We start from the raw sequence: 14,576 nt of genomic DNA on the forward strand, positions 1-14,576 counted from the left end.
AATACTTTTGGCCTTCATGCAAGGAAGGATGAGGTGTGAGAACCCTGGAGTGGGGCGGGGAGCCCTTGGGACTCAAGCAGGATAAAGCCCTCCCAGAGTAAGAAAAGCCTGGGCCGATTCATGAAAGCTAAGGAGAGCTGCCAAGCCTGGGGTGCTCGAGGCCTCAGGGAACTAACAGCTGAAGAGAAGAGCAAGGAGAAGAACTGTCAGGTGGGAGGGGAAGGAATGGAGACAGGGCCCAGTTAAGGCCTGCCACCCTGGGGCGCTCACAGGTTCTACCGATGTGACACCAACACCAGGCCTCTGGGTAGCTTTGTAGATTCTCTCCCTCTCTAAAGAGGAGAGACCCTCTGCAAAGATTTCTGAAGACCCATATGGGAGTGTTCCTAGCTGGATTTAGAATCGGGAGGAAGCAAGAGAGTAAGAGTACCCCACAAGGCACCAGGAAGGTGACAGGTGGGAGACAGCAGACTCTAGGCAGCCATGTCCATGTCTGAGGACCCTCCACACTCAGGCTCTTGAGACCCCTGCTTTGAAGTCACTCTGACATGGCAACCACATGCTGCCCCTGGAGGCCAACACCTCCTCAGTCCTCCCTTCCAACCCACTCAAGCACCAGCAGTCCTCAGTGCTGCACCCACACTGGCTGGTCCCCAGTGCCTGGGCACCTGGGTCTGTCTGCCTGTCCTTCTCAGCCACAGACCAGTATCCCAGAGCTCGGCCATGGCACCTTCTGCTCAAGCTCTGAAGCAGTCCTTCTTAGTTCCAGCCCACCATCCACATCTGGTTCCCGGCTCAGAACAAAGTAGCTACTGCTAGGAGGCTAGAAAGAACTGACATGTGTCCTCTACATTCTTTAGCAAGCTCTCTCTCCTACAGGGAATTGGGCGTTTCCTGAATGCCTGGCTGTCCTGAGCTCCCATCCTACACCTGCTTCTGCCGGGATGCTCTCCTGCCCTCTGGGACATCTCCAGCAGAAGTGCCTCCCCTATGCCTTTAAAGGACCTGAATCCAGCAACACTCCTGCCAGGCCCTCATTCTGCAGCCACTTAACTAATCTATTCTGTCTCATTCCACCATCATTTACTGGTAAGCTATGTATAAGGCACTGTGCCAGGAACCTGAGCACAAGGGAGTCAGACTAGAGCATCCAAGGCTGCTCTGAAGGCAGGGAGGTGGATGGAAGGAGGTGTGGGAGGAGAGGAGGGACGAACCTGAGGTGAGCAAAGGTAGTCAGCATGGAGAAGGGACAGATGCAAAGAGACCCTGGAAGGAGAACTGACAACACGGCTGCAGTGGTGAGGGAGAGGTCCCAGGGACCCCAGAGGGATGTCTGCCGACACACAGATTAGAGGGTCTCCAAAGAACTCCTCTCAGAGGACTCCAAAATTCACGCCCACAAGAAGTACCACTCTGCTCCCACTGCCATCCAGAGAGAATAGCCTGTCTCTATCCTGTCTCCAGCAGCTGGCTTTGTTCCAGAGGGGGTCCCATCCTCCTGGCCCACCTGCTCAGATGCCCCACACCTCTGCTCAGCCCCCTGCCAGGCTACACCAAGGCTCCCAGGGTGCCACCAAGGACAAAGGCGTCTCCCTTTGTCCTCCTGTCCCCAGATGGCTGCACTGGACTCTCGGGTCACACGTCGGCAACCTGCTGAGCACAGGCTGGTATGTGCACTCTTAAGGAAAGCACTGACAACCGCCTGTGGCCCTTCTGTGCCATCCAGAGGCTGTGACGCATTCATATCATGAGGAAGGTCTCACCATTAAAATACAAGTGCTGATGTAGTCATATTTGTTGGAATTGATCAGTTACATTTATTTAAAATGTCTAAATGTTTTAACAGATGTGCCTACCCTACCCCCCAAAACCCCTAACTTTCAAACTTGATTACAAATTCATGCAGCTTGGCATTTATGAATTTTAGACAAAACACACTTGCAACAAATCACTATGACTTACTTGCTGGAAAATGCAGAGATTAGGAAACGTTCTAGAAATGTCCAGTTTAATAAGCTCCAGACTGGCCTCTTTGTCAGCGGCTGAAAACCCAGCATCTGTCAAAAGATCCAGAGTCATTGCATTCCTTAGAGGTTGGGGTGATATGAGGTGCTGCAGTCCTGCAAGCAGGCCCTGAGAGGAAGCTCTGGGAAGCCCACCTCAGGAGGTGGGGTAGGTGTGGAGTTCCTCGATTTAGGGAACAGAACACCCATGGCCCCAACCAAGGCCACAGCAGTATCAGATTATTTTCTAGAACCTGAAATCAACATCTAATTTGACTAAATTACAACTACCAGGGGGAAATAGGACAAGTAGCAGAATCCAACACAAAGACCTCCAGGCACAGAAACCACAGCAAAAGTCATTAGGTGATCTCAAACATCATTGGTACAGATGTGGCCTCAAAAATTAAAAATGAAACTACATAGAATCCAGCCATCCTACTACAAGGTATTTATCTCCAAAGGAGATGAGATCAGTCAAAGACCACCTGTACTCGGTTCTCACTGCAGCACTGTTCACAACAGCCAAAGAGTGGAAACAGCCTACTGTCCACTGGTGGATGAAGAGATTAAGAAAATGTGTTGCCAGGTGCGGTGATGCATGCTTCTAATCCCAGTGGCTCACGAGGCTGAGGCAGGAGGATCATGAGTTCAAAGCCAGCCTTAGCAACTTATCAAGGTCCTAAAGCAATTCAGTAAGACCCTGTCTCTAAATAAAATATAAAATAGGGCTGAGGATGTGGCTCACTGGTTAAGTGCCCCTGGATTCAATCCCTGGTTCAAAAAAAAAAAAAAAAAATACTATTCAGCCAGAAAAAGAAAGGGAAATCCTGCCATTTTCAACAACAAGGATAAACCTGTTGAAGGACAGGGAGACATGATGCTAATAAAGAAATAAAGTAAGGGCTGGGGATGTGGCTCAAGCGGTAGCGCGCTCGCCTGGCATGCGTGCGGCCCGGGTTCGATCCTCAGCACCACATACAAACAAAGATGTTGTGTCCGCCAAAAAATAAATAAATATTTTTTTAAAAAAAAGAAATAAAGTAAAAGCCGTCATTCTGTCCTCTGCTTCTATGAATTAGTTAAACATCACAGTTAAACATCATAGAAGCAGAGGAAAGAATGGTGACTGCCAGAGGCCAGAACAGTGACTGCCAGAGGCCAGGGGCTACTGAGGAGATACCAGCCAAAGGATACAAAATTTTGGTTAGATGGGATGAATAAGTTCCAGAAAACTACTATCAACAAGGTGACATAGTTTGATTCCATACTGTCTTTGGTTTTTTTTTTTTGCTGTGCTGGGGATTGAACCCAGGGCCTCATACATGCTAGACAAGCAATCTATCACTGAGCCATTTAATCCCAACCCTCAATACTGTCTTGAAGAGCTTGACTGTGATGGAAACCATTCCTGCCTGGAACCCTAAGATCACCAGAGGCATGGTAATCAGCTAAACTGAGTGAATCCATGCGTGCATACACTTTAAAACATTACATGGCAAGTAAATTTAAAAAACAAGTTAAAATTAAAAAAATTTAAATGCAGAGAATTGAGGGAGCTACTATAGCATACACTCACGTGTAAGACACTTGTGTAATATTCTCACAACTTTTCATGAATGATTTGTTTTATTCTTTTTTGAATTCAATTGCCACACAGACAATAGTTTTAAAGGCCACTTAAAAACATGCTTCTTAGCCAACAAAGTGGTTACTCTGGTGTGCTGTGAACACTTATAAAGGCACAGTTCAGCCTGAGTGCAGAGCTCCTGCTCTCAGGAAGCTGACCCAAGCTCCAGGCTAAGCTAACGCTCAGGTGATCTGGGCACAGCCTGAAGTCCGATGAGCAGCCTCCAGGGAAACGGTGCACTGTGAGCAGCCCTCCTGTGGTGGGGTGAAAACACCTCTCAGGAACTGGGCCACTATTTCCTACAGTTATTTACCTTCCATTTTTGCTTTAAAAGCCCCCTTTCCCCTAGAGCTGAACACACATCCACATGAAGCCTACTGCAGTCAAGCCAGCTCTGTTTTGCAACGGGAGAGGCATCCGTGATTGACCGCGCATCGCTCAGGCTTCAGAATGGTCTGTACCTTCACTCTCCACGTCTGAGCCTCCCGAGCTGAGAGACCGCCACCGCTCCTTGGCCCGGGCAAGACAGATGTCAAAGAGCTCTGGAAGAAAAGCCTCTGGGTGAGTCTCACATGCACATCTTCCTTGAAACACCCAAGAACACACAACTCTCTCCTTCACAGACAACCCCCACCTTGGCCTGGAAGCACTCTCCTGTTTAAAGACATGGGCACATGCACTGTAGGGACACAGCACTGCCATGCCTGTGTGTGTCTCCTGTCACACAGCTATTTGCTCCCATCCACTGTGACTGGTCTAACATCCTCACGAGACTGTGTCAGCCTCTCACTCACCTCTGTCTACAGACCAAGAGGTGCTGGGAGCCACAGAGGCCAACAGCTGGCTAGGGGAGGGGCTGGAGTGAAATGAAAGCATGCCTGGCTTCAAAGGGGTTTGAGCCATAATACTGAAAGGAAAAACAATACCAAATGCCATAATCCTGAATGCTCAAATCCCCAAAGATGAAAATCTTTAATGTCTAAACTCCTGAAAACAGGATCCTAGGAAAAACAAATTTAAAAATTCCTTAAAAGAAATTTATTTACATTTTTAAAAGGGGAACTTATTCAAAAACATAAAAACATAACAGAACACTTCATAGGTCATTTTAGACAATAAAATAGGCAATAACAACATTTTTGAGAGCAAAACACTCAGGAATACTGCAGACAGTTGGGTGAGTAGAGATGAATGACAAATGAATGATCTATGTTCATAAGGAAACCAGCTGCTGAGAACGGAGGTACTGCACTGTGACTACCACACACACACCCAGCTTGATGGCCTGTGCTCCTCTGGGATACTGTCAGACCATCCGACTCTTGACAAGATCGATTAAAATTCACTGAGGGTCACCCACGAGCCAAGACCCCAAGAAACCATCGTCCGTCACAGATCACTCCTGAGTTTCAACATTCTCACACACTCGTCAGGCTTCCACCCTACATGCTCTGATAATGCACTTTCATGGAGTCTTAAATTTGTAAAAAAGACATAAGACAAACTAAAACTCTCCAAAAGTCTTTACACAATTTATATCTTCAGTTTTGGAAATAATGTGCAAATAAAATACACAGCACTGCCAATTGTAAAAAATAATGCTGAAAATTTTAAAAAGTGGGGAAAAAAACTTCTAAAAGAGAGTAAAAAACTAAAAAGACAATTTGGCACATGACAAAGCATAACCAGGGATAGACCACAGGCAGTGCATGGAGGTGACCTCCGCTCCGCACTGTTCTGATCCTGCATGGTGGTCAACAGCAGGTGTGGCGCTCCGGCAGAGTGAGTCCACATACACTTCCATGTGGCTTCTGACTAGGTACACACTGATACGAGCACCCCTATTTGATTTTCTCATCTTCTGGACCACGCTTCTACGCTGCTCCGTATATTCAGACGTGCATTCTACTCATCCTCAAATATAGACCCAATCAGTACAGGTGGTCAAACAGCAACACTGCTGTGTGTCTTCTTGTCCCACCATGCACATGATTATTTCAAACCAATCAGTAACCTTCTTGGCTTCTGCAGAAAGTGTAGCTTTAATTCATTAAAAGCTCTTGGAATTTTGTTCACGGGAAGGAGTGCCAATGACACCTTTTTCAACTGCAGCTTTAGTTCTTGCCATCATGTATGATAAATCCCTTCACCAGAATTCAGGTTTCTACCCCCCTTATATAGCCTTTTTTTTCCCCCATGGAAAATGCAACTTTTGGAATTTCCATTTTCAGGATTTCAGCCTTTGGAAATTTAACTTACTAGGACTGTGATCTGGGGATGAGGATGGACACTGTTTTCACATAAAGACACAGTGGAATTGCTACCCACATGGCCCAGCTTGCTCACTCTGCTGCAAGAAGTAGAGCCGGGGGTGGGAGCAGGTGCCCAGGAACAGGCAGAGCTTTCAGAGAACAAGAACTCTTGCTGTCAGACAAGTGTCATCAGTCTCCAAGTCTCTTCCATATTTAGAACCCATCTTTCAACAGCTCTTCTCTTGGGAAGTTTGGTGATAGTTAGGTCACAACTCATGCTCACAAATCTCACTGGCAGGTACAGACGGCCCTGGGTATATCCGAACCCCAGGTATCCTTAGAGGACTGTGCTTCTCAGGGCCAGCTCCACACCTGTCCCACCCCAGGCACTTCCTGTGCCTCTGGCTTTGATGTTTCCCAGCTCCCTGATGTTCTGGGTTACTAGTCTGTCACTGGGACTTTAAATGAAGCTACCCACAGACTTTTTATCACTTTATATTTTTCCATCATTACTTTTGAAAAATAAACAGGGCACAATTGCCTTCTGGGAAGCATGTGCTATTTTATTAAATGAAATGTTAATTCTAGTAACACTATTATAATCCAACAAGTAAAATCTTGATGAACGACCCTAATCAAGCCTTGTGAAGGCTCTAACAAAATCTATGCTGTCTGCCATGGCGGGAGGGCACAGTCATGTAACACAATTTCCTGCCATCCTTATCCAGAAGGGCAACTGTTTACAGGACAAACCTGGCAGTGTCCTGAGCTGGTGGCTAGAGCACCTACAGGGCACTTCTGCCTGCTCTCAGTCCCCAGGTGATTGGCTACACTGCTGTCATTTGGCAGTAGGGGTGAAAACAACTGTGTGGCTTGTGACCACCTGGGAATCATTTCCCATATGAGGAATTTGACAATTAAGGTACAGAGGCTGTGGCTGTGTCCTCAAGGTAAAAGGGGTCAAAGTGTCAGTGTTACAAAATCTCTTCCATGACTTTCCTGGCATGTACTGGGGGGCAGGGGTTAGACTCTATACCTCCTACCCAGACTCCCCATCCCCAATTTTAAAGTCAAATTCCCTTAGTGTGAAGTTTTAATAGTACTATTAGGTCAACTTTCCAACTATAAGTTTCCAAATGTACAGCCACAAAAAGAGCCAAACTGGAGCTTCCCAAGTCATAACATGGGCGTCTGAAACAGCCAGTGCTAGAATGAGAATCCTGCTCACACACATAGGCTACAGGGCCTGGAGCACAGTGCCTGGCCATTTCAGGATGATCCTTGTCAAAAGGAAGACAGGGTCACCAATACCTGCCTCAACAGGATCACTGTCAACGCTACAGACTCCCAAGTCTTCACTAAGCCTAAGGGGGTGCCTGGCATTCAACAACCCAGGATCATTCTTACACTGGCCTGAAGATGCAGCAGGGTGAGATCAAGCAGGACTCCAGGAGCTGCACCCACTTACCTAACAGACATTTCAGGGCCTGCAGAGAACTGGGCTGGGCACAGTGATGGAGCAGGGAGTTGTAGTGGGGCCCCAGTGTACTGAACCTGTTCCAATGGGGGCAAGCACCCTGAAACAGCCCGTCATGTGAAAGAGTCATAGCTGACAAAATGCGAGCCAGCATCAGGGCCAAAGGGACATCTATACCCAAGTGATGGTGGAGCAGCTGCTAAAGCCACCCACCATGATTCTGTACAAAGAAGGTTTCAATTTAAACAAAACCCACCCAGGCATCAGAGAGAACCAAAAACCGCACACACAGAGGCACAAAGTACGGCACGCTATATCCAATTTGCATAGACAGGGATGTTGATAGAAGTTAAAAATTTTCAACAATACAGACTGAAATAAATGCTCAGAAATTTATCCAAACCTCACCTTCTGAGGACATTTCTCAAAAACCATTTCCACAAGTAAAATGCTGTACATCTTCTCAGGCAAATATCTTAAAAACAGAATTTTGGCAGATATGGATTTATCTGTGGAAGGAAAGCAGGCCCTCTTCAGGAAGGGAGTCACAATCCAACTGACCTGTTGTGCAGCTCACAGTGGACACAGTTCTTAGAATAAGGCTGAGGCTGTGTGAAAGACCAAAGCTGACATGATGAGGCTAACAGCCCGACTGGAGAGGGAAGGCACCCACCCATCTGCCTGGAACTCTGAGGGTTCTACCAGAGTAAGCCTGCTGCCCTCGACTTCACAGGCAGCTGCGGGCCTCACAGGGACGAGCAGGAGAGCCTGCTTTCCTTCCACAGCTCAGACCTTAGACTGCAAAGGAGAGGAGCAAGGAGCCACTCCCTGCAGGAAGGCCACATGTTCAGTCCAGCAGCTCCTGAGGCCTGCTTCCTCTGGACAGACAGAGCCTGCTGAGCATTTGACACAGTGACTAAACAGTGAGCCTGGCCCGGTGGGCAGAAACATGCAGTCTGAGCAGGTGACACAGCATGACAAACAGCACAAGGACACTGATGTGAGGGTCTCACTTCCTTGACACTGACCACTTACGCCCTTAGCACAAAATTTTGAGGAGGAAAAAAAAAGAAAAAAAGAAAATCCCACAGAACATCAACAGGTACCCCTAGTACAATCCACACACCTCCACGTTCGTGTCTGATGGAGATCTGCCTTCCATAGGACCCTGACAAGTGATCCCACTGCACCTGAGAGGCCCTGAGCTCTAAGCCCTCCATTTTAGAGAATCTGCCCTGAACTTAGGGACCTGAAGCCCAGCCTGGCAACAGACCCTCCCAGAGGAGAATCATCCCGCCTCGGCAGCATTTGCATCCTTCCCATCAGGGCGAAGGGATGGAAGAGGCCCTAACAAAAGCCCAGCTCAACCGAGGACCCCAGGGGAGACTCCCAGGCAAGCACTCACCGTGGGTGATGTTCAACTCGTTGCCGATGGCTAAGCTCCAGACTTTGCCCCTCACGCTTGGAGGGATTCCCTGCCACCACAGATCTCGAACTTTCCTAGAGCACCACCTGCACAGGACAGAACATGAGTTCCTGAGTGTGTGCTTCAAGGTGAAAGCCTAGTGTGTGGGTGTGTGCCCTGCCACATACCACCAGCAGTTAAGAGTGGCACTCCGTCCTCGGGGAGCCTCAGGCCACCTTCCGCAGGGCACCCGCTGAGACAGGGCACAGCAGGAAGCACCACAGAGGACCATGCACCTTCCAACCAATTTCAAATGACCAGGAGCAGATTATGCCCGTGAAGGATGAGAAGGACTTTCTGAGCAGAAAACAGACACAAAAAATAACCTGGCTTCTTGCAGGACCACACGCAGCTGAGCCTGGGCACAAAGTGCAACCGCCCTGCTGAGAGCTGGAGGGTGGGAGGCAGGAGGCAGGGCCAGGACCTTACAGGGCAAGCCACCAAACCCTGACAACAGGGTGACTTGCTACCCAGAACATTCTGAACGGTGCAGTTGTTCAGGTCTACTGGTCATGATGAACATGTATTGCCAAAGACCAGACAAGTGGAAAGGCGCCAGACTCCATGGTGATTCTGAATGCAGCACTGCCGGGCAGCTCCAGCTCGGAGGCTACAGAAGCAAGGCTGCATCCTAACTCTACCCTGCCTTGTGGATCCAGAGACACTTAGTTCTGCTTTCTAAAATCCAGAGGACAGACCTCCCCCAGAGGACTGCAGCGAGAAATAAGTGGATAAAGTACGCACCCAGCACAGTGCCCGACACAGCCAGTGAGCATCTGCCCTGTGTTGGAGGTGGTCCAGATGCTCACTGGCTGTGTCAGTCACTGTGCTGGGCACTTAGTACTTTATCCACTTACTCCTCACTGCAGTCCTTCAGGGGAGGTATGTCCTCTGGATTAGGGCCAGGGCAGGACAGCCCAGGGCAGGCTTGGTCACCATGCAGGCAGACAACAAGGGTCTGAGAAGAGAACCTCTGCCCTTGGCACTGGGCCCGATCTAAGAAAGAGCATTCAGCATTCTTAGCAGCATTGAGTCTTTGAGGGCCAACACCTAGAAAAACAAATTCTGAGAACAACATCTTCTCCTAATGTCGCCCCTCAACCCAGCCTCTGGCCCCTATAGGGAAAGTGACACCAGGTCAGACTCAGAATGAGCCTCTAGCATCATAACATGCAAATCATGAGCAGAGGCAAGCTGGTCTCTAAGCTCCCCAATGGCTTCTGTATGGCCCTGGCATGACTGCCCCTAAGGGCCTCAGCCCAGACCGACCACACAGGAAGAAACAAGATGTACAGATGACCTTCCAAAAGGACGTCACAGCTGCTATCTCTGCTGGGTGTGCACTTTGCGCTAACTGTAGGTCAACATCAAAGACAACCTGCTCTCTACCCTCAGAGAAGAAGACAGCTGCAGGGCACCCCGGGGAATCTTTCACAGACACCTGGATCTGTGGTAAGGAAAGGAGAGCCTTTCCTAGGGAAGACTGAGCTTTAGAGAACAAACAGCAATTAGCAGGACAGGAGGTCCAGAACACACAAATGAACCTATAAAGGTTCGGAGGCCAAAAAGCATCAACTCTTGTTGGTGACCCCATAGGTACAGAGACAGGCCCAACTAAAGCAAAGAAGAGGGTGAGACACAAAGGCAGAGGGTCCTGTCAGCTAAGCTACAGAGTTCAAATATGAAATTGTGCATCAGAGGAAGCTACTGAAATGTTAAGGAGAGAGGGCACAGAGGTAGGCTGAGTACCCAGGTAAGCTGGAAGGGGCTGTCACAGCATCAGGGCAAGGAAGCCCAGGGCTGGACCACGGCAACTGAGGCTAATCTACCCAAGGCTGTGCTACGAGCTCAGTAACCACAGCTGCTACCTGCCAGCTGGAGGGAGAAACTGTTTGCAACACAGCAGCACCCACACAATCAAAGCTTACATGGTTTCCCAGTTGGGCAAGATCTCGTTATTCCAGGTGAGGACGGCGTTTCCAATGCTTTCTTCTACTTTGCATCTTTCCTCCAGCTGCTTTTTCCTCCGCTGGGCTTCCTTAAGCTCTAGAAATCACAATTAAAAACAGGAAGAGAACATCTATTATTTGACCCACACCATGTTCAAGCTGGGTGATTTTTCTCAATGAGTCATGATGCAAGAAAATCAGGAGAAGGCCACTGCATTAGAGCAAGCCTGTGCTCCCAGGGCTAGCTTTACACCCCAAGGACCCGGGATGCTTAGCACCATCCTGCTTTAGTAAGCTGTTAAAGTGCAACATGCATACAGAAGAGTGCACAAACACAAATCCAACTCAGACAGAACAGATAAACCCTGGAAGCATCCATTGGAGCAGTAAACATTCCCAGAACTCACCCTGCTGTGCTCCCTTCACACCTCTTCCATCACTCAGTTACTAGCGTGTACATAGCAACTCTGAGAAAGATCCTGCACTTAATTTTATCTATACCCAATAGCAATCTCCACACCCATGGGATCTACATCTGCTGATTCACCCCACCAGCAATGGAAAACACTGGAGGGAAAAAAGTCATGTCTATATCAAATATGTACAGTCTTTTTTTCCTTGTCATTATTCCCTAACAATACAGTGTAATAACTATTTATGGAGAATTTACATTTTATTAAGTAACCCACACATGATTCATATTTTACAGGAGGATGCGCATAGGTTACACACAGATTTTACATGTGAGACTTGAGCATCTGCAGATTCTGGTGTATCTGTTGGGGATCCTGCAACCCATTCCTCATGGATACCCAGGGACAACTGTATTTTATCATGGCAAAATATATGTCACATAAAATTTATTTCAGCCATTTTGATGTACAGCTCAGTAGCATTAAGCACATGCACACAGCTGAGCAACCATCACTGTCATCCACATCTGCATGTTCCCTTTTCCCCAGCCCCCCTCTTCAGGCCCCAGCAATCACTATCCTACTCTGTCTCTAAGAATCTAACAACTCTAGGGATCTCATAAGTGGAACCATGAACTGTCCTTTTGTGACTGACTCATTTCATTTCACTTAAGATAATGTTCTCAAGGTTCTTCTAGGTTGAAATGTGTGAGAATTTTTGTTTTTAAGGTTACATAATATTCCAATGTATGGATACACCACAATTTATTATAGGAACTTTTTTTTTTTTTTGGTAGTATTGGGGATCAAACCCAGAGCCATGTACATGCTAGGCAAGTGCTCTACCACCAAGCAATATCCCTAGGCCTAATATATATTCTTTTAAAATATCCTGGAATTGGGGCTGGGGTTGTGGTTCAGTGGTGGAGTCTCATCTAACATGTGTGAGGGACTGGGTTCGATCCTCAGCACCATATAAAAAAATAAATAAAATAAAGGTACTGTGTCCATCTACAATTAAAAAAAAAATCTTTAAAAAGAAATAACCTGGAATCATAGTTTTTCAGGAATTGCAAGAAATTTTGTCAAATCCAATCACATCTTCTTGTAAATAAAGAAAACAGATGTCTTTTTTAAAAAATATCTTTATTTTGTTTATTCATTTTTATGTGGTGCTGAGGATTGAACCCAGTGCCTCACATGTGCGAGGCAAGCACTCTGCCACTGAGCCACAACCCCAGCCCGAAAACAGATATCTTTACATCATCATTGGCTGAAGCTTTCTAATGAGGAATTCTCATCATTCAGTCTCTTCTTGTTAAGTGTTAAATAAAGCTACCAGGAATGACTAGAAGAAGCCTAGATTACTTTATGGAAAAGTACAATTTCAGAATACTAAAGCACTCAGCAAAGTTCAAGTTCTTGAGGTCCAAAAGACAGAAAGAAAATACCCAGGAAGACACAGAATCTGGTGCCTGTGGCTTCACGGTACCTCGCTTCTTGGCCTGTACCACCATTTCTTCATACTGCTGCCTGTGCTTCTGGGCTTCTTCAGCAGGTTTTGCTGGGAGGTTTCTTGACAGGAAATAAATGGATTTTTACCATTACAAATATCAAATAAAAGTCTCTGGAAGGGGAAAAAAACACCTGCAGCATCCACCCCCACAAAATTGTAAAGCCCAAAGATATAAAGCTAAATTTTCAAAAATTACAATGTTCTCTCACAAACTAAAGTTTCTTTACAAAAGCAAAATGCTCACTGTAAAACAACTAAATTATAAAGAGTAGTACACAAAATAAAATGACAATTACCCGAGGTTGCAATAGAGACAGATAATCTGTTGGTGCTTTTTCACCCCATTCTCCAAGATAGAAACCGTGATTTAACCACAAAGCTAACTGCCAGCAGTTAATCCCTGAAGGAAAAGCTGCACAGCACAGAACATATATGCATGAATACAGCCCGAGAGGGTTGCTTTAAATGTGCAAGTTTCATATCAGCTCTGTAGCTCATTTAGTATCTTTTACACACAAAAATATGCCATAGCTGTGCACATTTCATTTAAAACATTAAAAATGCATTTTCATTCAGAAATGTGTGTGTAGACTATGGGCACCTAGCAAGATGGAAGGGCAGCAGCATCTAGCCTATGCCCCTGTTACAATGTAACCCACATTCCCTGGAGATTTTCGATCACTGCCACTGGCTGCAGAATGTGACCAGCTCCCACCCACATCTCAGAGCACTGAAAGGACTGGTCTTCACAGCGTGGCAGCTTTAGCCAATGGCCTACACCTGACTTTCCTGTCCTCTACTTCAGGGTCTTCTTACACCTAGTTCTAAGAACCAAGAATTAACAATACAAGATACACTTCTTTTCTAGACTTGTTTTAAATTTGGGGGTAGGCAGGGGTCTTAGGCATTAACTAGCCCAGTGTTTTACAGCCCCTTTTCTTCTTCCTTCCTTTTTTAGCAGGGGACCTTCTATTACAACACAATGTTCCATAGAAAACGCTATATACAGAGCCAGGCGCAGCAGCACACGCCTGTGATCCCAGTGGCTCAGGAGCCTGAGGCAGGGGGATCGCAAGTTCAAAGCAAGCCTCAGCAAAAGAGATGCACTAAGCAACTCAGTGAGACCCTGTGTCTAAATAAAATACAAAACAGGGCTGGGGATGTGGCTCAGTGGTTGAGTGCCCCTGAGTTCAATCACCAGTAGCCCCAAAACACCAAGAAAAGAAAGAAAGGAAGGAAGGGAGGGAGGAAGGAAGGGAGGGAAAGGAAAGGAAGAAAGAAAGACATACATTATATATATATATATATATATATATATATATATATATATATATATATATATATATATATATATCTCAGTTGTGATTACCTAATAGAATAATACCTAATACCTAGGAAGGTCTCCAAACAGGATCTCCTCATCATGCAGCAGGAAACTAGAGGCCCAGAGAGAGGGGCCCTGCCTCACATCACCCACAAATACATTCAATGCAATCCCAAGGAACCCCATAGGCCCCTCCAGGAATTGTCTGGCAATACCAAGGCACCTCCAAAACACCACTTGCCAGCCTCAGCAATGGCAAGGTGTTAAGCAACTCAGGGCATCTTGTAGTAACAGACCAGCTTAACGTTTATCATATCTAATTAAGTATTAAATAGTAAATTAAAAAGGACAATCACCTAAATGGAAAATCCTAGTCAATATGTCCATGCTAAAGGGCACTTTTCCAAGTCAGCCATATGACACCACTAGAATACATGTGGACCCAGATCATGAATGCTTATGGCCTACTCTGTTCCCATCTCCTGACGCTCATTCTTATTCACTGAAACAGGGATCAGCATTTTGCCTTATCTATAAAGCAGACACC

General features: G+C 46.6%; 1 protein-coding gene across 10 annotated transcripts in view; it reads right to left on the reverse strand.

The window, feature by feature from the left end:
• Positions 1–14,576, reverse strand: part of TBC1D14 (TBC1 domain family member 14) — a 99,194-nt gene that overhangs the window by 16,855 nt on the left and 67,763 nt on the right. For 8 of the 10 annotated variants that reach the window (XM_081304221.1, XM_081304223.1, XM_081304224.1 and 5 more), the window contains 5 exons: positions 12,682–12,764; positions 10,756–10,873; positions 8,768–8,874; positions 4,095–4,175; positions 1,963–2,057 (listed from right to left, as the gene is read on the reverse strand). In XM_081304221.1, the coding sequence (XP_081160347.1) occupies positions 1,963–2,057; positions 4,095–4,175; positions 8,768–8,874; positions 10,756–10,873; positions 12,682–12,764 (484 nt within the window). The remainder of the gene's footprint in view (positions 1–1,962; positions 2,058–4,094; positions 4,176–8,767; positions 8,875–10,755; positions 10,874–12,681; positions 12,765–14,576) is intronic. The other 2 variants (XM_081304225.1, XM_081304226.1) reach the window with 1 other exon arrangement.

This window comes from Spermophilus citellus, assembly GCF_964194105.1.
Source record: "Spermophilus citellus genome assembly, chromosome: 8".
Taxonomy (NCBI): domain Eukaryota; kingdom Metazoa; phylum Chordata; class Mammalia; order Rodentia; family Sciuridae; genus Spermophilus; species Spermophilus citellus.